General features: G+C 44.6%; 2 protein-coding genes across 5 annotated transcripts; one reads left to right on the forward strand and one right to left on the reverse strand.

Annotated features, from left to right (window-relative positions):
* Window positions 1–253: 253 nt before the first annotated feature.
* Window positions 254–18,125, forward strand: nme7 (NME/NM23 family member 7). Of its 4 annotated transcripts, none has more exons than XM_069150850.1 (12): window positions 254–339; window positions 2,197–2,298; window positions 2,650–2,816; window positions 5,089–5,199; window positions 6,222–6,272; window positions 6,447–6,654; window positions 6,776–6,881; window positions 9,745–9,809; window positions 10,376–10,444; window positions 10,714–10,815; window positions 17,304–17,411; window positions 17,983–18,125. In XM_069150850.1, exons 1-12 carry the CDS (start codon window positions 337–339, stop codon window positions 18,013–18,015), a joined length of 1,125 nt encoding a protein of 374 aa, XP_069006951.1. In that variant the 5' UTR covers window positions 254–336; the 3' UTR covers window positions 18,016–18,125. The 4 variants fall into 4 exon arrangements, with proteins under 4 accessions (XP_069006951.1, XP_069006950.1, XP_069006949.1 ...); XM_069150849.1 differs by having other exon boundaries at window positions 265–357; XM_069150848.1 differs by having other exon boundaries at window positions 285–375.
* Window positions 18,063–26,581, reverse strand: atp1b1a (ATPase Na+/K+ transporting subunit beta 1a). Its single transcript, XM_069150851.1, has 6 exons — window positions 26,275–26,581; window positions 22,200–22,328; window positions 20,661–20,816; window positions 20,280–20,464; window positions 19,572–19,655; window positions 18,063–19,469 (listed from the first exon to the last, which is right to left on the reverse strand). The coding sequence occupies exons 1-6, from the start codon at window positions 26,366–26,368 to the stop codon at window positions 19,212–19,214; spliced, it is 906 nt and encodes a 301-aa protein (XP_069006952.1). The 5' UTR covers window positions 26,369–26,581; the 3' UTR covers window positions 18,063–19,211.
* Between the last annotated feature and the right edge of the window lie 1,364 nt (window positions 26,582–27,945).

Genomic DNA, 27,945 nt, shown 5'->3' on the forward strand with positions numbered 1-27,945 from the left:
GAATAATATTCACGGATGTATATTTAACCTACGTTGCGCATCTAACGTGTATGACCACACTATTCTGTGGAGGATATAATTTACGTTACTTTTAAACCTTTTAATGACGGCCAAAAAAAAAAAAAACAACAAAAAACAAACAAACATGAAAAGTATTGCATATCACTGTTCGAGGTGTATTTGCACAAATTGAATTGATACGACAACCACAAACGTTCCCTGAACGCACCTCGGTTTGACACTACAGTTACTATAGAAACGGAGTGCGACTCGGGATAGCTAACGCTTGCTAGCTGACAGCGTTAGGTCACGTAAGAGTTTGGTAACTTGTTAAAGATGGTGAGTAGAGATAAGATGGTGAGTAGAGATAAGATGGTGAGTAGAGATTCACTTGTTCCGTGTCAAAGGTGTAGAAATGTTGTTTGGCAGCAGGTAACAACGAGGTTGGAGCGTGAACGCACCAAACTACCAGTTGTTTGCTAGCGTTAGCATAGCAACCGTTAACGGTCCAATAAGGCGACAAACTTAAACCACGTTAGTTCTCAAAATATGGACAATTTAAGTCGCTTCTACGATTAATGTACACTTTTATAACGATAACAATGGGTGGTAAATAAATTGTCTGATTATCTCGTGAGTTTTAAAGCCAGTTCACGGTCAGATAAATAAAGCTGCATTAGTGTTTGTTAATGTGGTTCAAATCCTCGTTCACTGAATAATAATAATAAAACATTATAATGTGTTTTCAGTTCATTCACTTGTAACGTGGAGGTCCACGTTTGGTGTGTTTGGGTGGTCGATCCGTCGGAGTTACCAGTGATTTATCCTTTTAAAGCACATACATAATAAAGTAAATACCCACCTACCATACAACCGGCGAGGATTAAATATTAGCTCACTGGTTAAACGTTGTCTACTTTGCTCTTGAAAGGTTTATATATATATATATATATATATATATATAAATATATATATATATATATATATATAAATATAGTGAACACCTGTTCTGTTTAAGTACCTTAAGAAACAGGTTGGAGCTTTGGTCCCACTGTCCCCCCTTGGTCCCACCTTGGTCCCACTGTCCCCCCTTGGTCCCCCCTTGGTCCCACTGTCCCCCCTTGGTCCCACCTTGGTCCCACCTTGTTCCCACTGTCCCACCTTGGTCCCACCTTGGTCCCACCTTGTTCCCTTGGTCCCCCCTTGGTCCCCCCTTGGTCCCCCCTTGGTCCCACCTTGGTCCCACTGTCCCCCCACCCAGACACACTCAGGCTGACAGTTAGTTGGACGGAGTCTGCCGTCCATCTGACTTGTGTGACTTTGCACTTTGAGGAGAAGCTCCTATGGTTGACCATCTTGCATCGAAAGTACTGGAAGCCAAACGTAATGTCATGTTGCTACGAGCCGACAGTGTCAGTGATTATGAAGAGTCCACTGCAGGTTTATTGTTTTTGGATGGCAGGGCGAAGTGAACGTGTTGATGCCAGATCATCAAGTCAGCACTGTTGCAACTCACAATCACTGCAAACAGCTCAAGGTCTCAACACTTCTCTCCTAGAAAGTAAAACAAGCTGCTGTTAAGTTTCCTGAAACTTTTTATCTTTAGTTCTTCCGTAGCCAGACTTGCTAAATATATGGAAAACCTCCCACAGCAGTCTGCCATGGTGGTTCTTCAAACCCTATATTTTGTACCTTAATGCCTGGAAGTAACTTGTAGTGACTTGAAACGTACTTTAATTAGTTTATTCATCAAAATAAACTACAGGTTATTCTATATTTTCGTCAAAATGACGTACTTGTTGTGTGGTTGTGTAGACGTCAGTTAGATTTGAACAGACTACACTGCATTACTTTACAGCAGAAATATGCACTGAAGAAGAATTAATAGAAACAAGTATTGTGATTTAATGTAAGTAAAGTATATCAGATTTGTAGAAATGGACTAAAACATGCAAATAAACTTGATTCTATGTGCACTCACACTAATCAGGATTTCCCTTGTTCTCACTTGTAGTCATTGTGAAATCATTCTTTAAGTCTCAATCTGTGACTACGGCCTTCACAAATATATTTCACATAAATATCTCAATATTGGTTGTTAAAGCATCACATTCATATTAATACCCTCTTGAGTTCAGCATGGATTATCCGCGGCACATATCTGAGTCAATCTATGTTCTGACTTTTTCTTTTCAGGAGGATCGTTTCGCCTTTCTTACAGAGTGGTATGACCCCACTGCAGCTCTGCTGCGGCGCTACCAACTCTTCTACTATCCCAAAGATGGCTCTGTGGAAATGGTACACATTTACTGCCACGCTTAATAATCTTGGCCGCTTCATCTTTTTTTGGCCTTTTTTTAAAGTCAAGGCTGCTATAAGCAGAATTTATTAATCTTTTGACCCATAATAAGAATATTTAAGAGGACCTTTAGGGCAAAATGTAAATGTATTCTCTAAATCGGTTACGTGTGCGTGACACTGACAGTGTATGGATTAAACTTTGATACCAGAACAGATTATGCAATTTATGTTATTGAATGTTTAAGTTGTTTTTGTATTTGTAGCTGTAGTGTTTTTTTAATTGGCCCTTATATACAAATATTTATTTAGATTCCTTTTTGATAAATCATCATTTGTTTTCATTTTCAGTTTGACGTAAAGAACCAGCGGGTATTTTTGAAAAAGACCAAATATGACAACATCCACCAGGAGGACCTGTTCGTTGGGAATCGTGTGAATGTGTTCTCACGGCAGCTAAATCTTATTGAGTATGGAGATCAGTACACGGCAAACCAACTCGGCAGCAAAAAAGAAAGGTATGATTGCTGTGTGATAAGTCTCTTATTACCCTCCATTTACATACCTCAAAGCTATGAGCTCCCTTATTTGCAAAGTAATGACCTTGCCACTAAATAATACTCCTGTAATTTGTAATTTGTAATTAATCACAGACATTACACACTCACATGCTCAACTGCACTTAGTCTTTAGTATCATAAAGATTGTGCTAAAGATATTGTTGCCTGATAGTTTAAATATTTTTTAATGCTGATTCACTGTCATCATTAAACGGACGGTCCTTTTAGATTCTTATTAAATGTTTATCGTAGCAACCGCAGTCAATCAAATGTCTAATGTAAGTGCAATCATTATGATTTCAGTCTCATGTCTTCCTAACTTGAGGATGATGAGAACTAACTTGATGCATCACATTTTATGCCTTTTATTATTATTATTATTATTATTATTATTATTATTATTATTATTATTATTATTATGAATGCTTACCACTCTGGATTTCTCAAAACTGGAGACATAACAATACCTGACATTTGACTCGGTTAAAAAGAATAATACACTTTTAATATTATATTTCTATTGAACAAAATAGGCAAAGGTTCAAGTTTCATTTCAAAACCAGTAACTGTGCTTTAATAAAATATTGAATTAACAAGCAACTATCATCTACAATTGTTCCAGACAGTATTTAGACCTCTTCACTTTTCGCACACTTTTCTTTTGCAAATTTGTCTCAAAAACTTTTATAATCGTTGAATTGTGTAGTTAGACTGGAGTCCACCTCTTAGCAACTGAATTGATTGAACAGAGGTTTGAAAGGCACATATCTCTGAACATTAAAGTCCCACAATTCATACTTCAGTACAAAATAACAAGTCATGAAGTCAAAGGAACTCACTTGTAGGACTCTGCATTAAAGCTGCGGCAACACATAGATCAAGGCAAGAATCTGAAACCGTTTCTAAAGGTTTTATTGTTCCCATGGGCACAGTGGTCTCATCAACTGTAAAATGGAAAATGTTTGAAACCACCGGGACTCTTCATAGACCTGCTAAACTGAGCAAACAAGCAAGAAGGCCCTTAATCATAGATTTGACCAAGATCCAAACATCCACTCTAACAGAGCTGCAGAAGTCCTCTGCAGAGATCAGAGAACTTGCCTGAAGGAAAAACATCTCAGCAGCACTGTAACAGTCAGACCATTATTGTGCCATGTCAGCCAACTTGGAGTTTGCCAAACAGCATTTAAAGAACTCTGATAGTGTGAGAAGAAAATATCTAATATGAATAGACAAACATTTCTGTAGAACAGGGAGAGTGGTCCGGATTGAAAGGAGGATGAATGCAGCCAAATGCAGAGAGGTCCTTTAAAAATAGAAAATATTCCAGAGCACAGAGACCTGAAACTAGATGACTGTTCAACTTTCAGCACCACAATGACCTGAAGCACACAGCTACGATAACACTGAAGTGTCTTTAGGACAAATCTCTGACTGTCCTGAATAATCCAACCAAAGCCCAGACTTAAACCTTGTGGAGAGACCAAATTTAGGTGTGCAAACATTTTGGAGACCAAGAATACTCACAGCTGGAAGTGCTGCCAAAGTAAATGGTCTGTATAGCGCTTTATCACCTTTTGGTCTCCAAGCGCTTTAACATGGTTTTCCCATTCACCCATTAATGAGACAGATCACCATGCAAGGCGCTGCCATCAGGAGCACATTCACACACTGATGGTACACCATCAGGAGTAACTTAGGGTTCAGTGTCTTGCTCAGGGACGCTTAGGCATGTGGACAGGAGGAGCTGGGGATTGAACCACCAACCTTCTGATTAGTGTTCAACCCACTCGCCCGTCTGAGCCACAGACTCCCCAAGTGACGACCACATAGTGCTAAAATAAGAACGGAATTCTTTTGCAGATGAGAAATTTCAGTTGTTGATTGAAAATCATGTTTTCTGTTGTTATAGGTTATTGACTGGGTAAAAAAATATCCATTTGAAATGTGCAACACAATAAATTGTGCAAAAAGTAAAGGGGACTGAATACTTTCTGAAGTGACTGTAAATTTGGTAATATCAGATCAATACACAAGAATGATTGTTGTTTTCTGTTTGCTATGGACAAAATGTGCATTCTGTCCCGTACACACAAAAAAGGACACCCGACACACATTATTGTACATTATTGGAGGGCGTTTATCTTCTTGATCTTGACAAGTATCCTCCTGTTGACTTGCGATATCTGATGCTGTACAATCAACTCTTTTCCCCTTTTTTTCCCCCCAGAACTCTTGCTTTGATAAAGCCTGATGTAGTTACCAAGGTGGGAGATATCCTTGAATTGATATACTCCTCCAACCTGATCGTGACCAAAGCCAAAATGACAAAGCTTACATGGTAAGGTCAAAGCCTCCCTGCAGAGCGTCTAATAATAATAACACAATTATACTGAGGTAATGTATCAGACAAACTCCTGTCAGAGACCAGAGACACAGGCTGTTTACTGCCAGCGTCCTCATTTAAACAGATGGATGGCTCGGCTTTCTCACACACATTCAGAACATATGGCATGCTGAGGGACAAGTGAGGTTGGCATTTAATTAACTACTAACTGTTTTATCAGGTGCTCATTCACGGTGTAATCATAGTATCAAACCGATCTTCAGCTCAGACATATCTGGGCCCGATAAAATGTACAAATACTCGGTGTTGGGGGGAAAGCAGGGGAATGACATGCAGTTAAAGGTCCGGCCGGCCAGGAATCGGACTGGGGACACACTGTTCATGACATTTGTGCCCATGTGGCGTGAGCGCTGATTTTTCAAATTCTATTTATTTAATTACACTTTTAAACATTTGGTGTAATACAATTGTGGTTGGAGAAAAGCTGAAGCCTTTATTTATTATTTTGGTTGTCCTAAAAGTAGTCGAATTTAACAAAATTTTTATTTTTCACACACTGACTCAACATATTTAGAAAAAGTAGAATATGGCATCTGTATTGTTTTATTAATTTTCTGGATATTAAACTTTTTTCTAGTAATCTAGTAGAATTAGTCTTAAAATATTTATCTGTAACTTGTACCAGTTTACCAATATCACTTCTCTTTCTTTGCACCCAAAACATTTAATGTTACTCCCCAATATCAAGATCTGACTGCTAGGAGTCAAATTATGTTAGAAAAATACAGGATCCTGGTGGAAAAGACGCACAATTTACCTCCAAAAAAAATGCAAGAACAAGACATTGGTGTCCTTGTTGGTTGTTATTTTATTTCCAAAATAGTTAAAAAGCTGAAGCACACAAAAATATCATTGACTGTTGCTTTGTCTGTAGTTTGGTACATGGAGTTCACTTTGAAAGCACAAGATCATTTGGCCACTGATTAACTCTAGTTTATGGTTTTGTTACATTACAGGAGCCAAGCGGCAGACTTTTATGTGGAACATCAGTCAAAGCCTTTCTTCAAGTGAGTGCCTGCGTAAATGATTTGCCAGATCTGAGCAGAGAAAAGTTCTGACAGCCGGCACGCTGTCATTGAACACAACCTGTGACGATGACTCTAATAACACGGCGGTGACATTTGAGCTAATTTAATACAGCTTCTCCATTTGCGTGATGCTGGCGTTGCTCCATTTTGCAGTAACCTGGTGCAGTTCATGTCCTCGGGCCCGGTGGTTGCCATGGAGCTGATGGGTGATGAGGCCATGTCAATCTGGAGGAGGCTCCTGGGACCGATGGACTCTGCTGTGGCGCGGAGGGAGGCACCGCAGAGTGTCCGTGCCCAGTTTGGAACAGATGGCGTCAAAAACGTCGGGCACGGCTCTGACTCAATTGCTGCAGCAGCAAAAGTGAGGATGTGAAGCTAACCTCTCAACCTGACTCGTGTTCACGTTTGCTTCATGGCCAAAGCGCTGCATTCCCAGAAATGATTTTGCCCAGTAAAGTGTTTCTATTTGTTTGTTTTGTTAGGAGCTGGAGTTTTTTTTCCCTTCCACAATAGGCCTCGGTCCCTCCAACACAGCCATCTATACAGACTGCACATGCTGCATCATCAAACCTCACGCTGTATCAGAAGGTAAGGAGCTCATATGTGCTGAGATATTACCTTCATTATCAATAATACTACACATTATGTCTACATTATTTACATATATACTATCTGTCTGTGTTATGCAGCTGCACGGACTTCTATATCTCTTGCGCCTCTGGCTGTTAACATGTTTGTGTCCCACAAAAGCCCGACATGGTTACCAAATTTGGCTTTGGCTTTTTCCAAATCCCTGCCCTGATCCCTGTTCATGGAGCATGCCGCTAGAGCTCTGACCTGTGAAATGTGAAATTCTCTGGACAGAGCTGAAGTATGCGCGCACAAAGTTGTTGACTAAAGAGAGACCTGAACACGTTGTTCTGAACATATAAACCCAAGCAGAGTGCATCAGAATAAACAGGCTCACCGGGGCCCCGTGTACATTAATTCAATTTTTATCCCTGATTTGATCTTGAGTGCTTGTCCTCAATGCTCATTTGTTTAAAATTTGATTTGGACTTCTATTTCTGGTGGTGGCAAGGTCAGTGAGACCTCTGGCTTCTCCTCTGCTGCCACCATCCAGTCTGTTACTTTTAGTTATGACCAAAATACCTGCAAAGCTAATAACATTCCCATCGGACTCAGTTGTACTTTGTGTTTAGCGATAATTAGAAAAAGTGAGCTACATGCTTCAAAGCTAAAGTAGTAAACACTGTCAACATTGATGTGTCACATCGAGCCTCACAGAGCTGTTAGTATGACTTTGTTCCAAAACACTTATCTCCTTCTCATCATGGAACCAGTTCTTTTTTTTATCACAAACAAATACCCGGCTGGAACGCTGTGAGCTCAGATGACATTTTGATAATGAGATCGACATCGTAGCTGCAATGTTTATTCAACAGGAGCAGCAGAAATTATATCATCAATTGTATTCTTCTGTATGAGGTTTATTTTGTTCCTTTCATGGAAGAACACTTAGAGCTATGAAAGAGTGTGTGTGTGTGTGTGTGTGTGTGTGTGTGTGTGTGTGTGTGTGTGTGTGTGTGTGTGGTGTGTGGCTTGTGTGTGTGTGTGTGTGGCGTGTGTGTGGCTTGTGTGTGGTGTGTGGCTTGTGTGTGTGTGTGGCGTGTGTGTGTGTGTGTGTGTGTGTGTGTGTGTGTGTGTGTGTGTGTGTGTGTGTGTGTGTGTGTCAGGGCCATACTGTGCATGCTGTGCTCTGACACGACATCCTGCCGCACCTAAATGGAACGTAGCCATCGTTAATGTTGACATGATGTTATTACATCAGCGCTTTTCCTGCTTTGACACGTTCAAAATTTTTGTTGTGAGAAAAATTCTATGAAAGTAAAAGTGAGGATGGGCACGCTTGGTCTGCCTGTGGGGCGTCACCAACCGTTAAACTCACAATCAGATGCAGCAACACATGACCTCAGTCCACATACACATGTAATGTTGCACACGAGAAACGTTTTAGAAAACAATGTATGGTGTAATGTGTGTAATGTAGATTCCCATCTGAAAACATTTCCACATATTTTACACACGTTATCGTATGTTGCAACATGTGGTAAACATGTGTCATACATGTGATCACATGCGTCCCATGTGGAAAAACATGGGAAACTGGTGGGTTTTTTTTGTCTCAGGGTTTCTGCAGTATGTCTGTGTCTGAGGAGGAGTTTATGCAACCTTACAGAGTCAAACCAGAAGGTATTGTTGTCTCTGTAATTTGTTGATGGGTTTAATTAAAGTCTGCTGGACGTTATATTTCAGTCAGTTTTAATCAGAGCTGTCTTGTATCAAGTCTGCAGGCTTACAGGTGAGTTGTTTTGTTAGAAACATCCTGAATCGCTCAAAATACACCACGACCCCTGTTTTAACCTTCAGACGTGAGGTGACATATTTGGTCTGAGCCAAAAATAGTACCAACAGTCTGAGTTGTTTGTCCAGCTGAGAACAAAGACAAATAGCCTCAAAAAGCTCGCTCCGATTCCCCTTCAGGATAACTTAAGAGGCTAACATACGTGACGGCTACGTGTCCAGGAAACGGCCAATCACAGCGGCGATAAAGGAAGTTGTAACTGAAAATGCACTCAGACATGACTGGAATAGAGAAGCCACTGTTGCCAGGCACCCAGAATAGGATCTCCTAGCAACAGCACCAGCTGCTTTTGGGAGCTGCGTTTGAGTGTGTGCCTATCCTAGGCAGGCTGCCGACTGCTGTCTGGGGAGGGCACGGAGGACTCGGGAGGTGGTTCCTTACCTAACACACAGAACTGGACTGTGACTGAACCAGAGAAACATTCATCCACGGGGAAAGTCACGATTACACACTGCAGCCTTTACAGTGAACGCAAAGTGTCCCATCTGATGACGACATGAGCTTCTTTTTTTTTTTTTTTTATCAGGATGTCAGAATGAGGTTATGAGACTGGCGACCTTGTTCAATTATGTGTCTGCAGCAGTCTGACCTTCACGGTCACTCTTGCACCTTTGACACTGCAGCTGTACCGTTTCTACAGTAACGCATTGCCACGGTGACAAGAGGTGCACCTCTGTATCTCCCTCTCTTAACGGCTTCACTGTCTGGACGAAAATAATGTCTCCTCTAATAGGCGGGACATGTGTAAGACAATCCCTCTGTACTGTGTCCAAAGGAGACACCGAGGTCGTTGCAACGTAGGATAAAACGGATGTGTGAATAGGAGATGCAGCACATTCAGTCACGACTCTGAACATCTGAACAGGGGTATTTTATTCATCTGTTTAACTGTGACTGCTGCTTCAGAGGTTATTTGTTTTGGACGCCACCCAAGACTTTATTGTGGCACTAAACGCTTCATTTGTCGATCTGTGTAAACTCAGCTCATAAAAGCCCGGAGATATGAACGCTCTGATGTGTCCACAGGTCTGACTGGGAGGATCCTCAACTCCATATCTGCAGCTGGATTTGAAATCTCAGCTCTTCAGATGGTAAGAAGTTTGTGCTGTCGTGTTTCATCCGTCTGCTGCACTCGTTTCACTCATACGTCACGCAGGTCCATATATCTCCGCTCCACTCATGCCTTCACGTAATACGTTGCTCTGTATTGGCTTCCTCTGACCTACCGTGACCTCATAATTGAGCTCTGCATCAGTGATGTAAACGGTGACCTCAGTGCGTTGGGTTTGCCCCATCAGAGGTGATGCAGTAGGACAAAATAAATCAATCACTGCCTCATCACTGCATGCACAGCGTGTTGCACATTAATGGGAATAAAGTGCATATCAAAGATTCATATTGGCCTTTGTCCCACCAGGGATATAATTTCACATCTTTTATAGTCTTATTGATACATTATTCATTGTTTAATAGGATTTACAAAAGGCTTTTATGATAACTGAGCTGTTTCAAAACACATACTAAGTACTTCCATTTGAATGAAGCTACTTCCTCCATTCGGTTTTTTTTTCCGTATTTAATTCCCTTTACTGCCGTCTCCATATTTTGTTTTGCTTTCTCGTGCTTGTTTTTCATGAGTGATATTTCCTTTTCACAGTTCAATGTGGACCGGGCGAATGTAGAAGAATTTTACGAAGTGTACAAAGGCGTCGTTGCAGAGTATCCTGTGAGTATCAACACTGGTTTGTTGTGCCATCACAGCAGGTCCCCGCATCGTACTTCCGTCAGCTGCTACTTTTGATGACACACAAACAAATGTTGCAGCTTAGTGAAGGTGGACGGATCCAGATGAGTAACAATCTGCCAGAGTTTGTCAGTCAAATGTTTGAAGTTTAGTCGTTGATTATTGCCGTTATCCTCAGTATATTTTCATGACCAAAAGGAAGTCGGATTGATGATTTGAATTGTGGCTGTATTTCCACTCACTACCTGCAGGGTATGGTGACCGAGCTGTGCTCTGGACCCTGCATGGTCCTGGAGATCCACGACACCGACTCACCCAAGACCTTCAGGGAATTTTGTGGGCCTGCTGATCCAGTGAGTATTTCCTATTTTTTCTTTATATTCTTCACTCGTAGCCGACTCGACAAATAAAACATCAAAATGCAGTGAAAATCAATACATCTTATGCAAATGGTTATCCGTCCATCAGCCTCCTTTTGACTGCAGTTTTCTAAACGTCCTGTTCAACGAAAAAAGACAACTCGTGTAACTTCCAAGCTTAAAGTAATGTGATGCAGCAGCCCCGCAGTGAGTCCTACCTTTATGAAAGTTCTCACGTTGTTCAGCATGACACGGTCAGATGTTTCTAGTAGTTAGTCTCAAGAGGTCATATTTTTTTTTATACGTTAGGATTTAAGCCCTTTCTGCTACATAAGTTAACTTGTTTAGACAAGATAGCAGCAACGGCAGGGTTCAGTTTTTTTTAATGCCCTGCGTGGATCCAGTTCAGCCAATTACAAGGTTGCATACCTGTAAGCTCAGCTAAATCTTCTGAGCCTAGTTTTTATTATGAAGTCAGGGATACATCTGTGAGAAGAAATTGAAGCTGGCGGCTTGAAGCCGAGCAGAAGATGAAGAAGAAGCTCCGTAGTTTTCATCATTCAAACTGAACATGAGAAGTGATATACAGCCCAATCAGACAATGTAAAGTCAGGGGGGAACTTGCTTTGTGTGTGTGTGTGTGTGTGTGTGTGTGTGTGTGTGTGTGTGTGTGTGTGTGTGTGTGTGTGTGTGTGTGTGTGTGTGTGTGTATGTTCCTGGGTACTGAGGACTCAGAGCTGCAGGGCTGTACTGGTGCGTGATGTGAAATCTAATGATAAGACCTTCTGCTTGGCTACAACAAGAATCAGGGAGGACACAGTGTGTAGTCAGTGTGTGTTACACACCTGCACAGTTTCCCCTCTGAGTGCAGCAGCTGCCCGTGACTCAGCTCGGACTCTTATGAAAAATATGAAACGGTGCAGCTTGTTTTTGTCTCGCCTCTGATGCAGATATTTATTCCATCAAAGCGTGTTCTCCTTGTGTGCTCTGCCGTCGTCCTCCAGGCTACAGACACATTGTTGCGGGCACAAAAGGGTCAGTTAATTAGCTAATGATTTCCAGGTCACATGACACCGTGACACTGCTCATTGACGCCAAAATAATGAAGTCGTGTCCACCGCCGTCTGTTAATTTACTGCTTACCACATCTGCCTGTTTGGTTTCTTACTGGCGACACTTAGAGAGCCTGTGTGCAGACACTGCATCATCTTTCAAAATATACATATAGTATATTCCCATATACTATATACATATGGTATCATATGCATGATGCACATACATGATTTCACCAGCCCTAAAAAAAGATCCATTAACCTCACAGCGAGCGCGCCACTGTTGGATATTTTTACATTTTTGTAACCCTATTAGTTTCTAAGCAGTTTGTACATTTTGACATTTACGTCCTTTAATTTGCAGGAAGTGATTAAATGTCCTCAAACTTTATCCAAAACAAATATGGGATACAAAGAAAATAGAAGGGCAGTGTCAAACTATTTGGATCTATTTAAATAATGTATTAGATTGTAATTGGCTCAGCTATCATATGAGATATATATATATATATATCTCATATGATAGCTGAGCCAATCATATATATATATATGTTCAGACTACTCCAAGTAGACCTTTCTATAAACTGCCTTCATTTCTTCTGAGCCTTCTGCCTCCATCCAGGACTGCTAACCTCTTCGATTGCTTCAGCCTTTACCGACTAACTGGACTGTTGTGGGGAGTCTGTGTCTCCGACGGTAGAGTGGGTTGAACACTAATTAGAAGGTTGGTGGTTCGATCCCCGGCTCCTCCTGTCCACATGCCTAAGTGTCCTTGAATAAGACACTGAACCCTAAATTGCTCCCGGTGGTGAACCATCAGTGTGTTGTAAGTCGCTTTGGATAAAAGCATCAGCTAAATGAAATGTAATGTAGAAGGTCAAGCAGCTTCATCACTCGCTGACCTCAGATTCATCTCAGTATTATCTGACAAATCAGCCAAACATCACTGGAGTTCAGCTGTTTGGCACCCGAGATTATCACTGAGATCTCAGAGAGGAACACGTCGTAGGCTGGAACAGTTTGTCAGAGGCGAGCTGCTGAGGTCACCGACGGGTCACCGACGGGGCAGCGCTGCTCACACCGGAGGACGGTACGTTTTCAGTCCAGACATCATCATCAGGCTGACAGATTGGAGACAAAGACACTGTCACTGTATATTAATAGTTGAGGGTCATTTGTTTGGTAAGGGTAGGGCACTGATGAATCCCTGTTGACTAATCAATAAACAACACGGCTGTAGTATGAATAAACACGACTGTGCGGTTGAAGGGCTGAATCATTGACCTCTGACTCACTTCATCTGGTGGATTTGATGGTCAAATCAATTTACTTCCAGTGTTTCTTTGCAGGAGAGTAAAAAGAGAGACGAGCGCGGCCGTGCGACACCTTCAACGAGGCGTCGCATATCTGCTCATAAAGGACCTTCATGTGTTCACACCTCCACACCCTCGGCTGCCTCTCGCCGCTCCCTCAGTCATGAGACCGCTCTGTCTTGTGATGCGTCCTGATATCAGAGTGGACGGAGACAACGGTCCTCTGTCAGCCGCTCCCGACCCGCCCCAGCTCTCCGCCGCACGCTTTTATCTTCTCCCAGCACACGCTCTCCTTTTTAATCAGCGGCTTCGTACAGCGTGGCTGCGTACGGTGGACGATTCATGTAAGAGGCGCTCAAATATCCCCCAACTTCCTTTTACACCAGGCGAAGCTGCTACTCAGGCGTCATGCTGGGAAAAATATGCTTTTCCTATCGATTTTTGACCCACCATGCTTTTGTGGGGAAATTTAGTGCACTAAAAGATCCTAATGGGGGAAACTGAAACCAGATACCCACACGGCTCCTTTTTAACTTCTGTCCCATTGGGAGACATTTTACATACGTGGGACATTTTGACAAGAAGCTGAGGTTTGTCTTTACCTCGGCAGTCATTATATGGACTGAAAATAAAACAGCCGGTAGGTGTAGTTATGGCAATAATAACAGAATAAATGACGAAATGAAGCAATCAACAAGATATCGACTCCAACGAGATAGAAGAGTATCAAGACTCTTACACAAGTTCACAAAAAACGTTGAGTCACAACTCAACGTTTTTTGTGAACTTGTGTCGTCATCTGTGTTTTATTGGGAAAGTGTGACAGCCGAGTCGTGTTTTAAAGGCCCTCGGTGAGCATACGACGGAGGATCATTGAGACCGCTGTGCACATCAATCTGCCTCGTTCATTTTCATTCCATGTAATGATTGAAGCCACAACCTTTTTGTCGTCAGTATTTTCATCCCCTGAGGTCCACATGTCTTTGTGACCACTCGCCAGGCGTTGGTGGGGATTTCTCACTTCACCCGAGACCTCGGCAGAAAGCACACATCGAGGTTTCGTGTGGAATTTGGGGGAACAGAGAGAAGTGTCGGGGAGTCGAGGGTTGGAGGCAACGATTGAGCTGTTGAGGTCGAGCAGCGTGTTGTCGTGTAGGAGAACCAATCGCGACGTGGCGCCACAGTTTAGGTTGTTTGCACCGAATGTTTTCCTCCAGAGGCGTCAGGACGTCGCAGGAGAACTCGGTGTTGACGGTCTGAGGGTGAATTCACGGTGAACAAACCCCGACAGTGTCAATGAGGAGCTCCTGACCCAGTGCGCCTTCTCCGGTTTGGGACAGGGACGTTCGCTCGGCACTGCGCTCACTTCCACAGAGAAGTTGCCGACGCGCTCGGACCGCTGCTCACTGAAACATGTAACTCAGGTGTTGATGGAACCTGCAACGCCTCCCGAGGTTCAGCTTCCCCTCCTGGAGCACCGTTGGTGAGCAACAGGAGCCGCCTCTGAACGTTTTGATCCGCCCTCCTACGCTGTTCATGTGCAGCAACAACAACAGCATATAAATGAAGCCAAATAAACTTGGAATACAGTCTCAATGCTCGTGTTCCCGTCGGTTCGGCGTCTTTGCACCGTGGGACGGTCGGCGGCGTGCGACGGGTCAGATATTCTGCACGGTCACGTGAACACCAGGGTCAACCTGCTTCAGCCGTTACCGTCCACAAAAGCCAGCAGTCACGAGCGTCGGTCCGGTCCACTATGGGACTCATTAAAATCAAATTAAACGCCGACGGTGGGTCACTCATGGGTAACTGATGCAATTACAGAGAGCGCTGCCTTGCAAAGGGTTCTTTTATCGTTAAGTAAATCTCCCACTAATTCCCCTTTGCCATCGTTGGCTTTAGTGTCATGCGGTAAGTGGCACGTAAACGGCTCGCTGCCGGCTCGCTGCTTGTTCTGCACACGACGCTCGGCTTTGTGTCGTCGTACCGTCACGTTACGGCCCTGGTCCGCGGAATATCATGGACTGCTGCTTTTGTTCCTTCTTGTTCAAAAGCGCCGAGCGGTGCGAAGGCTCTATTGCAGTTCTCAAGAAATTATTAGGATTATCATTATTATTATTATTATTATTATCATTATTATTATTATTATTATTATTATTATTATTATTTTCTGGGAAATGAGTTGGCTTTTTGGCGGCTTTAATGTACTCATAAACTCTCAGAACTTGGTGCACGCGTCAGTCCGGGCAAAAGACGACGTGTCTCCGTGGTTTCCCACGTGGGCGTGGCCAAATGGCTCGCTAGCGCCCCCTAAACTGCAGCCGCCGCACCGAACATCTGATCAGTTAGCCGGATGACAGTGAACTACTCCTGTGGTGTCGGTCAGATAAGTGAGGCCAAATACTTTGTGATAAAGTTCTCCAACAAAATGAGACGCTGAAGAGAAGAAGACTCGGATTCAAGCCGGCAGCTTTGTGACCTTGTGGCCGTGAGTTGAGGTCAGCCGCTTCGTGGCGAACGTACGATTGACCAAGAAAAACCGTCCCTTCAGTGACTGGAGCAACGTTTCACTTATTTTAAGGGAGCGCTATGAAAACAGTAATACGCGTCTAAATAAAACAGGTGCACCACCTACGAGCAGTTTCTTCTCTACGGTTGTACTACGATTAAATTAGTAGAACTTTGAACACTGAGTCTTCTTCTTCGCTCGAATCATCTAACGATGAACGAACAGAAGAGTTTCTGTGCTTCAGACCGGGTGTTAAAATACGACCTCGTGAGGGTCTGCACAAACGTTGATGCTGAGCAGCTTTTCCTGCCTTTATGGAAAACATACATGAACATGTGTTTAAAACTACACCGTTAATTTGACCAAATTCGGAAACGTGGCTGAAAGTCATCAGAATATTTTGGGGGTTGAATGAAGCCGTTTCAGAGAAACATCAGACAGAAATAACTCGAATTGAGAAACGTGACGTTTCAGATTAATCGTGCCGGTTCAACTGTAATAATCAGACGCTCCGTCATAATTTACCATCATTAATTCATTTCTTCGCCCAAAACCTCAACTTACACGGGAAAGGAGCTTAAACAGCTGATCCTTCACCCTTCGGTCAGTCCAGTCCTTTGAACTGGGAGGCCGCCTGTCCACCGGGTTTTTGTTTTAATGGACGACGACGGCCTTCGAGAAGCCGGCTCGTCTCCTTCATGACCTGGAAACTTGTTCCTGCCTTTTGCGCGCGCGCTCTCATAACCCACCGCGGGACGAAGTCGTCGTCACGGGAAACCGTTTCCCCGAGCGCAAGACGCGATCGGACTGCTCAGCCGAGACCGAGCGAACCCAGCGGAGGTAGTATCACCGTCGTATCACCGTCGTATCACCGTCGTATCACCGTCACGTGATTTGATGAAGTATTACCACATGTTGCGCAACACCTGCGCTGCTTCGGAGTCAACCGTGGTCTCGGAGAATTATGTATTCACACGTCGCGCCCCCCCCCCCCCCCCCCCCATGGCCGACCCCGTGGGAGGGTTTGCGTTTCCTGGAGGCACAGAGGGCAACGGGGCCCAGCTTTGACCTTGGGGAGCGTTTGATGTTGAAAGGAACTCGACGGCCGCTTAAGATAAATGAGCTGCCTGGAAGAAAAAAAAACACAATGTGGGCGATAAAAAGGAAATCTTTTAGAGCTGCGTTAGATAATCCTGCTCAATGAAACACATCCGTTCCTTATTCCTGAAAGCGAACGCTGGCGAGAACAGCTTGGGTTGGATTTGATTTGTCGACGGTGGTTTTTGTATCTACAAAATGTAGAAGTGGATGTGAGTTAATAATCTGTCTCCACAGCCTGTGGACGGTTTGTCGAGTGTCACTTCCTCTACGATCACATGTTGAGCTGCTGAGTAATCAGTGTGTCTCAGTAACACGCAGCAGAACAGGATGTTCGCTTTCAAAACTCCGCCGCGTCGTCCACACGACACTCTTTGACGTGCGGACGGAAGAGACCGTGTGACGTCACCGCCTTCGGTCCTGTGTCGTTCGATGACGTTTGAATGCCGATGAGATGATTATTCTACGTTTCTATCAGACGTCACGACCGAGATGTTTTCGTTCCAACAGGAAATCGCGCGGCACCTTCGTCCGGCCACGCTGCGAGCCGTCTACGGCAAAGACCAAGTGAAGAACGCCGTCCACTGCACGGACCTCCCCGAAGACGCCGTCCTGGAGGTGGGTGACACTCGCGCGTTGTGGCCTCCGTGTCCCGCAGGCCACGCCCGCCGTCGATTCATCTGTGGAGCTCCTCTCATCCTACAAATACGTTTCCTCATTGTCTTTCATTTCTACGCATTAATTACTAACCTCGCGTTTCGCCGAGAACAAAAAAAAACCAAACAACAAGCCTGGACTCTGTGAAGCCGTGTCCTCTGAGCGGTCTCATGACTGCGCTCCGTGGGCCGGGACAAATCTTAGATCACACTGGGTTTGAGGAGAACAAGAGTGGCAGGAGGAATTTGAAACAAAGCCATTGTTTTGCAGGGAGTGGGTCTGACCCATCGAGCGTCATTGTTCAGAAAACTCCGGATCTGTGGCCCGGACAAATGCCTCCTTGTTAAACATTAGCCTGTGACGGACTGAGCTGCCATTTTCCCAAGACTGGAACATAGTGGCCAAGAAAAGGATTGGAGATTGGAGAATTTACTCTGTGAGCTTTGACAGCGTCACCGCTCTGATATCAGACGGGCCGATACCGAGCCTTGATTTAATACTGAAATACATTTCCTTTAAATTCCTTTTCCAGGTGCAGTATTTCTTCAAGATTTTGGACGGATGACTGCAGAAGAGAAAACACGTCCCGCTACATATTCAAAGACTTCACAGTTGTCTAATTTTTCTGTTTATTGTTTCAGCCTTATGCAGATTAAATAAAGTGACAAGAGCAGACTCCTGACAAGTGTTTTGATCTTCAACATTGAATTAAGTATTTTCACACCAACTAAACATCTTATTACACGGGATACTGCATTGCCTCTGATGTTCTCTAATGTTTTGACCAGCGACTTTGGTATTGGATTCATACATTACACTTTGAAAAAAAAAAAAATGTACAACTGCATAAATATAAAATTCTTCCACCATGAAAATGGCTAAAACATTCAATAGTAAGTTGCATCACGTCGCGTGATGTCTCCAGCAAAACAGATTTCAAAGCACTGAGTTGCCACTGTTTCCATGGAGGTGACAGTCTGCTAGGCTGGACCCACAAAGCTCTACACTAAAGAATTAAGAAGGAACAGATGTAAGAGTATCAAACAGAAATGTCATCAAACCATATCTAACGCGTAAGGTGAACAAAATGTGTACAAATGGATCCTTCCACAGCTAACTTGGATAAAGAAACGCACACAACAAAATATAGATTCCATGGAGCGCAAGTCATTTACTCAAACATGGGCCTTAACGGTTCAGAGTACCATGCTAGTATTTCAGTTAGTCAGAGCACATTAACACACTCCACGCACTCACATAGAGCTGACAGGCCGCCGGCACACGGACACGAGCGCACGCACACACACACACACACACACACACACACACACACACCTTGGACCACTAAAGCTGACATAAGACAGAAGAGATAACAACAGGACTGGACAACAGGACTGGACTACAGCACTGGACACTCCAAAAATATATAGAAACCACGTGAGGGTGAAATACGTTGGGGACAGAAACACAACTCGCTACACGTCAGTAGTGGAATTGCAGTTTTACAGTAATAGATGAAGACATCCCACGGCTCCAGGAATATTTTCATTTACAGTAGAATAAATATTTGCTATTGCTACTCTGGTATTTTACATTCTAACCCTCGACGAACACACAGAAAAAGCTAGTGTAAAGCACACAGATTAAGTGTAGGTCCTGTATATTATGAATGTTCAAAGACTAGTGGTGTTTATCTGAACTCTTGTATTCTCTCTACATTTTGTTTTGCTTTCAAAATGAGAGCGCTTATCGCGGCTAAGGTCACGAGTTCACCGTGAACTTAACATCGAAGCGTCCCTGATAGCGGTCTTTCTCGCTGTAGTCGATGTTGTCTCCGAACACTCTGCACTCGATGCGCAGGTCCTGGTCCACGGTGAGGTTGGTGAACTGGATGGCCACCAGGGGCTGCAGGTACTGGGGCTGCAGCAGTTTGCCGTAGTACGGGTAGTACTGGAAGGGAAAGCCTTCGCCGATGCCGAAGTACTTGATCTCTCCGATCTTGCTTTCGTCCTCTTCTCTCTGCAAACGCAACGGTCGAAGGTGAATCAAACCTTTTAACACAATTAACGCCGCGGACAAAAAACGTCCGTTGTTCTGGTGTCGGTGCGCCGTGGAACGTACCTTATTTTTGCAGTAAATGGGGATCAGGTTGGAGAGGGGTTTGCCCTGCAGAGCATCTGGGAGCGAGTTATTACTGGAGGGACCCTGAACAAAGAGACAGATAGTTGAACAGCTTCCTGATCAGATGTTGGGTTGAGTCTGATTAGATTCTGGCTGACAGCAGAACCAAGATTTACACGATGCAACCTGCAAACACCTTCGTGTGATTTCACTTCATTTAAGACGATTAAATACGATGTTGTTGTTTTTTTATAACAAACCCATTTAAATTGTACGGGTGACGTCACCGAGACAACGTCTCCCTTTTTATGTCCAGTCTATGCTTGAGCCTGGTGTGGAGCTGAGACGAGGGGCGGGGCTACAGAGGGCGAGTGAGATCACTTCTTTCTAACTCCACAGACACAACTGAAGCAGTGACATCACCTGAGGCCATTTATCTGATGAAGCCACGAACCGCTTCATACAAGTTTCACATCAGCTGCATTGTGGGAAACTTTGATGCGTAAAAATGATGGAATTCCACTTTAAAGAAACGGCGCATGTTCAGAAGGAAAAATCTGAATAACACATTACAGTAAACAGTAAAAAAAAAAAAAAGCCCTTTTTTTTTTTTTTTTTTTACATTTAAACTTCACTGGGTTTTTTTTTAAACATTCGTTTCATTCATCTATAAATTCTATAATGTTGTTGGGAGTGTGATAAACCTACCTTTGGTCTGTAGTTGACGATCCTGTTCAGCTTGACGATCAAGCACGGCTTTCCCTCCTTGAAGCCAAAAGTCGGGTCGCTGTCCCCGGAGCAGCTGCCGAGCCAGGACTTGAGGAAACGGCAAGCTTTCCTCTGCCCCGCGCTGCTCTCCAAAAGGCCGCGGTCCCTGTATGACTGAGGAGTGGCTGAAAGAGGCGCAACAAAGAAAACACATCAGACCTGGAAGTGGAAGTGAACACCACACACAAAGAAACAGTCTTTGTGAAAGCACATTTTTAGAAATAATTCTGTTGCGTTTTAAAGTTCATAGATGTAAAAATGTAAATCCAGCTGTCAGATCTTGATGATTGCTACATCCCTGTACGACTGGCTTATACTTGCCTCCACAGTCCTCAAACTTCATCTCATCAGCCTGAAGCGCTTCTTCATACTGCTGCAGGAAATCCGTCATGCTGTCGGTGTACTTCTTGTATGTAGTCGCATCAGATATCTTGAAAGAAATTTCAGATTTCTCTGAGCGCGGGGTGTGTGACAGTCCTGAAACGCACCGCATCGTTTTGGTCAGAAAATATAACATAAAATGGGCGAATTATAAATGCAACAACTTTAAAAAAAAAAACTAAAACACACACACACAATGGAGCTGTTTTTTTTTAATTTGTGAAAACACTGAAACTCCTGACAGAAGCAACAGTGCGTGTCCTGCGAGCTATTGTGAGTCTGTGGTCTATTATCTTAGGACAATGTCGGGTCTTGGGGATTTCCTCACATGGTCTCTGTCAGCTCTTTGCAGCAGTAATTTTCCACACATCTTGTGCACAAGGCCTCAGCGAGGCGTGGCGTCAGGAGACCGAGATGGGTGAGAGGAGTGAAAGGAAACGAGACGTTCATGAACCCTCCTCCCGGCCTTCGCGGCCCGATCTGTTTATTTGTCGCCGTGAATCTGAGCAGGTTTCCAGTTGTCGGTGCAACAGAGACGGAGAAGTAACATTTGCATTTCAGTGGAGGCTTGTGAAAGTTCACCAATCCCCCGCCCCCACCCATCCACTCTCACGTGTGTCTCTCTCACAATGGAAACTTTTAGCCCCGGAGTGGGAGGCGGGCTCTGAGGGAAAAAAAAAAAACCTAACTACTCTCTGCTTCCTTGATCATGCCACTACTGGAAACTCGCTTCAGCTCAAAGCTCTCCACACTTACTTTGTTGCTCCGCTGGGCTAATCTTTGATTGTCGACAGCGGCGGACGGAGCGGCGGGCGCACCAAGCCGGTCGTCTACAATGGCTGCTAAAAATACCGCCAAGGCCGGAGCGTGTGCTGTACAAACATGTACTGGCACAACAAGACGAGGCCGGGCACTTCAAAATCTGTCTACGAGCTCGCAGGACGTTTGGAGACACTCGTAGTGTGACTGCAGCGGGGTTTGATGACGCTTCGTGACTTCTCCCAAGATTAGAGATTAGAATTTGTTTTTTCCCCAAGAAAGAAAAAAACAAGCTTAGAGGCCTCTTAGTTGTGAAAAAAAAAACCTAATCTTTTTTTCTTTTCTTTTTTTCAAACAGTGAACTACAAACTCTGACCACGCTTGTGCATGTAAACATGTCGGCTGCGACGCATAATCGTAACGCACATGAATGGTTTTAGTTCCCCTGTAGCCCGAGGGAGGAAACATTGACTGGCTGAGAGGAGTGAAGGACAAAATGGCTGAACCTATTTAAGGTCAGACTCCTGGTGGAGGAGCTGCTTAAAGGCAAACCCCACCAGTCAGTCTGAACGACAGGAAACACTCGCAGCCACAACATGGCAGAGACAAACCCACAGGCGTTTCTGATCGGCGTGACAACTTCTGAGCAGATGAAGCAGATGTTACTGCTGCAGATCGCTCGTGCAGACAAAAGGAAATGAGTGAGGGAGATGCATTTACCTGGGGGAGCGACTCTGTCCTGATAAGTGGGTTTGTAGTTACTTAACGTCAGCAGCAACGCCTGAATGGTCCCGACGAAAATTCCAGCCAAGCATCCGTAGAAAATCGTGTAGAACAAGAGGATTTTAACTGTAGGGGAGGAAAAACAAAACATGTTCAGTTCATGAATAATGTCAATTCACAGAGCTGCAACAAGTCGAGTAACTGATTCATCTGCAAGTGAGAGAACAACAAACGTTTTCGGTTTTGAGCTTCTTAAATGTGAGTTTTCTATCTTTGGGTTTTACAATGTTGATCACACAAAATTAGACATTTAAAAGACGTCGTTCAGCTTTCACAGACCACAGTAATAAGCGCTTAGTTGGAGCAGATCTAAAAGATGCTGAACTTTATAGAATACGTTCGATTCATTCCTTAAAATGTGAGAACCGATGAGTAATTTCCTAAAAAGTGATTCCAGTTTGTTGTCTTCGCTCTCTAACTGGCTGTTCGCCTAAAACGTCCTGGAGACAAGAAAACCCTCAAGAAAAGCATTTAATAGATTCTCCACAAACCACTGCCACTCCGTGGGATCCTTTTCTTTTCTCATCATTGGAAGCTGTTGTGGAACAACTGGGGCTTCCCCCCCCCTACTTTAAAATTTACCCCAATTATGCAACGGCAGGATGCCTGCAGATCCAGTGCAACAGGATGAGTCACTTCATTCCTGTCAGAGCCACAACCACCTCTCACGCAGACCCCCCCCCCCCCCCCCCCCCTCCGTCTCTCTCACAATAGGTTTGACATAAAAACACTGTCCTCGCTGAACTGAACAAAAACGCCCTTTTTCACCTTGTTGTGACAGACACACGCTTGTTATTAAAAGTTCTTGTTTTCCTACTTTTAGTTCAGTTCGCTGGGAAAGATAAGCATCGATACTTTACAGTTAAAGTTGGTTGAAAGTGTACTGTCAGTGGACTGCATGTTACTCATCAGAAATGAAGTTTTTATTACATTAATCTCGTTGTTGTTGTTGTTTGTATCCAAAACTGGAGATGTCCCACTACGGCTGTGATTGGAGTGAAAGTGTTTTTGATGGTGATGTCATAGGTCTGAGTGCCTCTGGAGGTTTGGTTTGTATTTTCACATTCAAGCTCAGATAATAGTTGAAATGAACAGTTAACGGTCTGATCCTAAAACCAACAGTGGATCTGTCCTCTTTTTTTTTTTTTTTAAAGGAAACAGTTCATCTGAGTTCACATCCACCTACAAATCTCATTCACCATTTCCCTCCACGTTTGATCATTTTTCGGTGCCTCGTGGTTTCTGATTCGGGGATCCTAAACGCTGCCACCGTTGCTGATGTGTTTGCTGTCGTTATGGCGCCTTCCTAAAATGTCTGTCCGCTGCCAGGTTCATGTCCAAATCAGCCACCGCGAAACCGGTTTGGCAGGTTGACACAAGTTAAACCCTCCAACCGAATCTCCTGCCAGAACTGGGCCCGAGTTCAACCAGCTCATCCGTGCTCGTGTTGCTCCGGTCCCGTTTTAGCAGGTTAAACGTATGCGATCGAGAAGACGTAATCAAAGGCGACACGTCTTTGTTGTAAACACGGGCGCCGCGTTGTCGGCGGCGCTGTGCATGTGACAGCGAGAGGGAGGAAATGTTTTCAACTTTCTCAACATAAATCTAACGCAGACACAAAGGAGGCGACCAGCCTGGATTATGGGCTTTCATGTGTCCCGGCGCGGCTACAAGTTGTCGCAGCACCTGCTGCCCATGGAAATGCGCGGTGAGCTGTTTTCCTACGATCACGTCAGCGGCCGCGGCGGATCTCTGTGATGCACCTGTTCACAAGGAAACTATACAAGGAGGTCGACGCTCGTGTGGGATTACAATTATGCGCAGTGATTTCTGTACAGTACACCGCCTCAGAAATAAACACGCTGCCATCGGCACCTGCTGGATCACTCAGTCCTATTTGCAAAAGACACCCCCCCCCCCCCCCCCCCCACGTGTGTGCAGGTGTGTCAGACTTTGGGAAGTTCGTCTGCCTTTTGGAGGGTCAGTTAGATTTTAGCGGCCACGTGAGGATTCATTTTGGTTTTATGAACATTTCTCAGCTCCTCTGTGGGCATCTGAGCCTAAATCGATCCACAGCCAATCACCTGAACATCAGTTTAGTATGACTGACAGGAGCACGAAAACATCATTTGCGGCCTGACATGAGCAGCGAGGGGCCAGCAGTGTAAACAGCGCAGGAAAGTGTCCTGGTGGCGGCGAGAGGCCGTTTGAATGGAGAGCACCTCCCCCACCGCACCGCTGCAGCGTGTTGGGAATCGTCCCCACATTCACATCCACATTCACACCGATGGCTCCACTTCTTTCTTTTTCGGTTTTTTTTACTGACGTGTGTGTCGGAGGCTTTCTGAACTGTGCGGGCCGGCTTCTGTCGAAAACGCGACAGAGACGAAACGACCCGCCGACGACCCGCCGGCGTGTTTTCCTCACATCCAAACCAACAGAAAACGGAGACGAGCTCCCTCTCATAGGTTTTATCTTCATAAAAGCGGACAAGCTTTGCGGCGCTTCGAGCGACTCAAAAGGCCAAACACGTACCTGTTGCTTTCAGAGCAACATGGCTCGCTTCGACCGAGTGCGCCGTCGCCCTGCTTCGCACCAGACGCCCACCGAGTCTACCTGCAGTCCCCCCGGTCACGTTAACAGCTCGACAACAAGAGGGGGGGGGGCGGGGGGGGTTCTCATGTTCAGCCCGAAAGTAGCTCCAGCGAGTTCGCCATTTGAACCGCCGGCTCACACCGCGGAGACGTCCCTGGACGAACCAGCCTTAGTCGCACATAAAAACTCTTTTATTTATTTAAAGCTTTCATCGAGCAACGAGCGATTTAAACTGGCGGACGAACACACGCCCGCCGAGGTGTCGTTTCTTTTAGGGAAATGAATAAATAAATGAATAAATAAATAAGTGGGAGATGGAGAAGGGGCGGCCCCTGAGACATGTGAGTCGTGATCTGCTCCGCCGTGTTACCGAGCGGCGTCTGGCCGAACCCGACCGTGATTCACACCGGAGGAGGAGGAGGAGGGAGGAGGAGGAGGGAGGAGGCAAACAAAAAAACAAAAAAAAACACCATTTCTTAATTTGTAAAACGGTTTAGCGAGCTTAATGGGTTGTATATAATGGCGGGTAGTCATCCTATCAAATCAACAAGCACTGCTGACCGTATTAGAGAAGCATTCCCCGTCTTAAAGTCTTGAAAACTAGTGGTTAAAACGATTAGAGCTGAATCCATTAATCTTTGGTTTGAGTGAAAGCGGGAGGAGGAGGAGGAGGAGGAGGGGGAGGAGGGGGACATAACCAGGCCTGTGTACAGGAGCCACATATTAGCTCCTCAGCTTATTAATGGGAGGAATAAAATGTCCTCTGTTTCTCTACTACTCTTTAGGTAGACTCAAATTTGAAACTACAAATCCAGAATAGGCTGACCCGGAGAAGGACACGGCGACCCGACCCAACTTCCACGGTCCGCTTCGGTCCCGGCCCAGCACACACTGTCCTTCAAGATGACCTTTTCCATAAAGGACCATTATTAATGAATGGGGCTCCGCCTCGATAATCACCGCTTATTACGATTCATCATCCACAACAAACTGTTACAAACCGGTCTGAGCTGCCGTTATACAGCCGGAGCAAACGGCTACCAGCAACAAATCAGACATTTTTTTTTTATTTATTTTTTTTTAGTGCAAGTTAATTGGTTTCTTCGCTTCTTTAATTGGCCTTATTGTTGACCGCCTTCGACCTGTAGCGCGTCCGGCGGGCGAACTGTGCGAAAAGCGGCCGCCGGCGGCGACTTCGCGGAGGTTTTAACGGACCCCCGAACTTCCACACAGCCTCCATTGAAAACCGAAGTCACGACGCAGCGCGTCAAAGGCAGCTCTAACAGGTGCTGTCTGTCTGTCCGCTCAGGAAATGGAGACGGAAAACAAACAGCGACCATTTCCAGCCGGACGTGCTTTCAACCGCCGTCGTCCGTTAGCGGGTTAGTCGGTGTGGGAGAAAGAAAAGAGCACTTACACCAGCTGCTCCCCGTCCGTCCGAGGAACTCCTTCTTCTCCGAGTTCCACACAAACGTCTTCCAGCCGCCGTCACTGTCTTTATTCCCCGACATGTTAACTCCTCGGTTTACGTCCAGGTGTTGTTTTTTTTGTTGTTGTTGTTGTTGTTTTTTTACGGTTTGACTGGTTTTCAGCGGTTTCGGTTGGGGTAGTTTTGGCTGAGACTGCTAACTGTCCCTCACAGGAAACGCTAAAGGACAGTCTCGTACCCGACTCCGCCAATTGTACCACTCACAATTTATCTCTCAGGGAAACCGGCTCCGCCTGCAAACTCCCGTAATAAGTTACCCCCGGAGGAGGGAGGGCTGAGTCCAGCAAATCACAATCTTCCCCTGCTTTTTGCGTAAGAGGCGAGCGGACGACGAGGAGGAGGAGGAGGAGGAGGAGGAGGAGGGGGGAGAGAGCTCGTTACAGGCGGGCTCACTCATCAACGTTCAGAGCTGGTACTGAGGCCGTTGGCTCTCCGGGAAACGTCCAACAGTTGTCGCATACGTTTTAAATGATGCTGGTGTCATGGCAACCGGTGCGGACTACATCCCGCGAGGCTCCAAACTCCGAAGGCTTGATGAATGGAGCTTAAACAGACCCGTCACTATGTTGGTGATGGATGCTGGAGGTGGAGCAGGAGAAGAAAACATGCCCTGTCTGGTCTATACACTTCATTTAGTAAGGATTAGACTACACTTATTAGTAGTATTATTACTACTGTACATTTAGACCAACCTGAATGGTAAACTAGTTATATATAAGTAACTATCTATATAGCCTACATAGCCTGTAGATGTAGATATAGACTAGATCATGTTATATGTAACAACTTTATATAGTAGCGATAAATCTCCATTTAACTTGAGTTAGTGTCATGCAAACCTTTTGTATTTCAACCACATATATACATATATAACATATATAAGCAAACTTATAGCTGAAAAAGCATATTTAATATGTAAAAGAAACAGACGGGAACACAATAAGCGAAGCGAATACAAACTTCTTTTGAAAAGTACAACTTTAATTTTTAAACTGGCTTCTGCTACACTCTGAGGACGCTTTACCTTTGCCAGTTTTTCTTTCTGACAAACTTAAACATGACGTGATAGTTTTTGTCCATACCACACTACATAATGGAACATTTCGATTTTGATTAACATTAAAAGTTTGTTGTCACTGATGCTACACATATGGTGAATGTAGGCACGGGAGCTAAATGCTAACAACTCATTTTGGTTAAAGTCAGAAGGCATTCAGATGATACTGTCTTATAGAGTCCCAATAGGTTACAGGGCGTGTACACAAAAGACAAGTATCATGTTGAAGCTTTTTAGGAAGACTGATGCTAAAAAAAAATTGTCATGTGGCAAAAAACAAAAATGTAAAAACTGGTGCAGTAGAAGCTAAACAGGGAAAGATGTGGGCAATCAAAGAGGGTGACGAATACAACGGAGTGCCTGTGAACCTCTACACCAAGGTTATCTGTTAGCAAAGACATCATTTGTTGTTAGTAGCTGAATCCAGCATTTGACAATTTGATATCCACTCCGGCACTCTGTCTCTCAGTCACTTGGCCATGAGTCACAACATGATGTCAGGGGAGGGACTTCATGATTGTGCACTCAAAAGCCACTTACCC

Source organism: Embiotoca jacksoni, unplaced genomic scaffold, assembly GCF_022577435.1.
Source record: "Embiotoca jacksoni isolate LCO1_2020_lvr unplaced genomic scaffold, fEmbJac1.0.p SCAF_16, whole genome shotgun sequence".
In the NCBI taxonomy this organism is placed as follows: Eukaryota; Metazoa; Chordata; class Actinopteri; family Embiotocidae; genus Embiotoca; species Embiotoca jacksoni.

Excerpts from the sequence above, each read along its gene's own strand:
- nme7 (XM_069150847.1), top strand. The coding sequence starts at position 2,140 with ATGGATTATCCGCGGCACATATCTGAGTCAATCTATGTTCTGACTTTT. Across the intron at positions 6,655-6,775 it reads CAATTGCTGCAGCAGCAAAA|GAGCTGGAGTTTTTTTTCCC; the intron begins GTGAGGATGTGA and ends TTGTTTTGTTAG. Across the intron at positions 17,412-17,982 it reads CCGAAGACGCCGTCCTGGAG|GTGCAGTATTTCTTCAAGAT; the intron begins GTGGGTGACACT and ends TTCCTTTTCCAG.
- atp1b1a (XM_069150851.1), bottom strand. The coding sequence starts at position 26,368 with ATGTCGGGGAATAAAGACAGTGACGGCGGCTGGAAGACGTTTGTGTGG. Across the intron at positions 20,817-22,199 it reads GGACAGAGTCGCTCCCCCAG|GACTGTCACACACCCCGCGC; the intron begins GTAAATGCATCT and ends GGTGCGTTTCAG. Across the intron at positions 20,465-20,660 it reads GAAGTTTGAGGACTGTGGAG|CCACTCCTCAGTCATACAGG; the intron begins GCAAGTATAAGC and ends CGCCTCTTTCAG.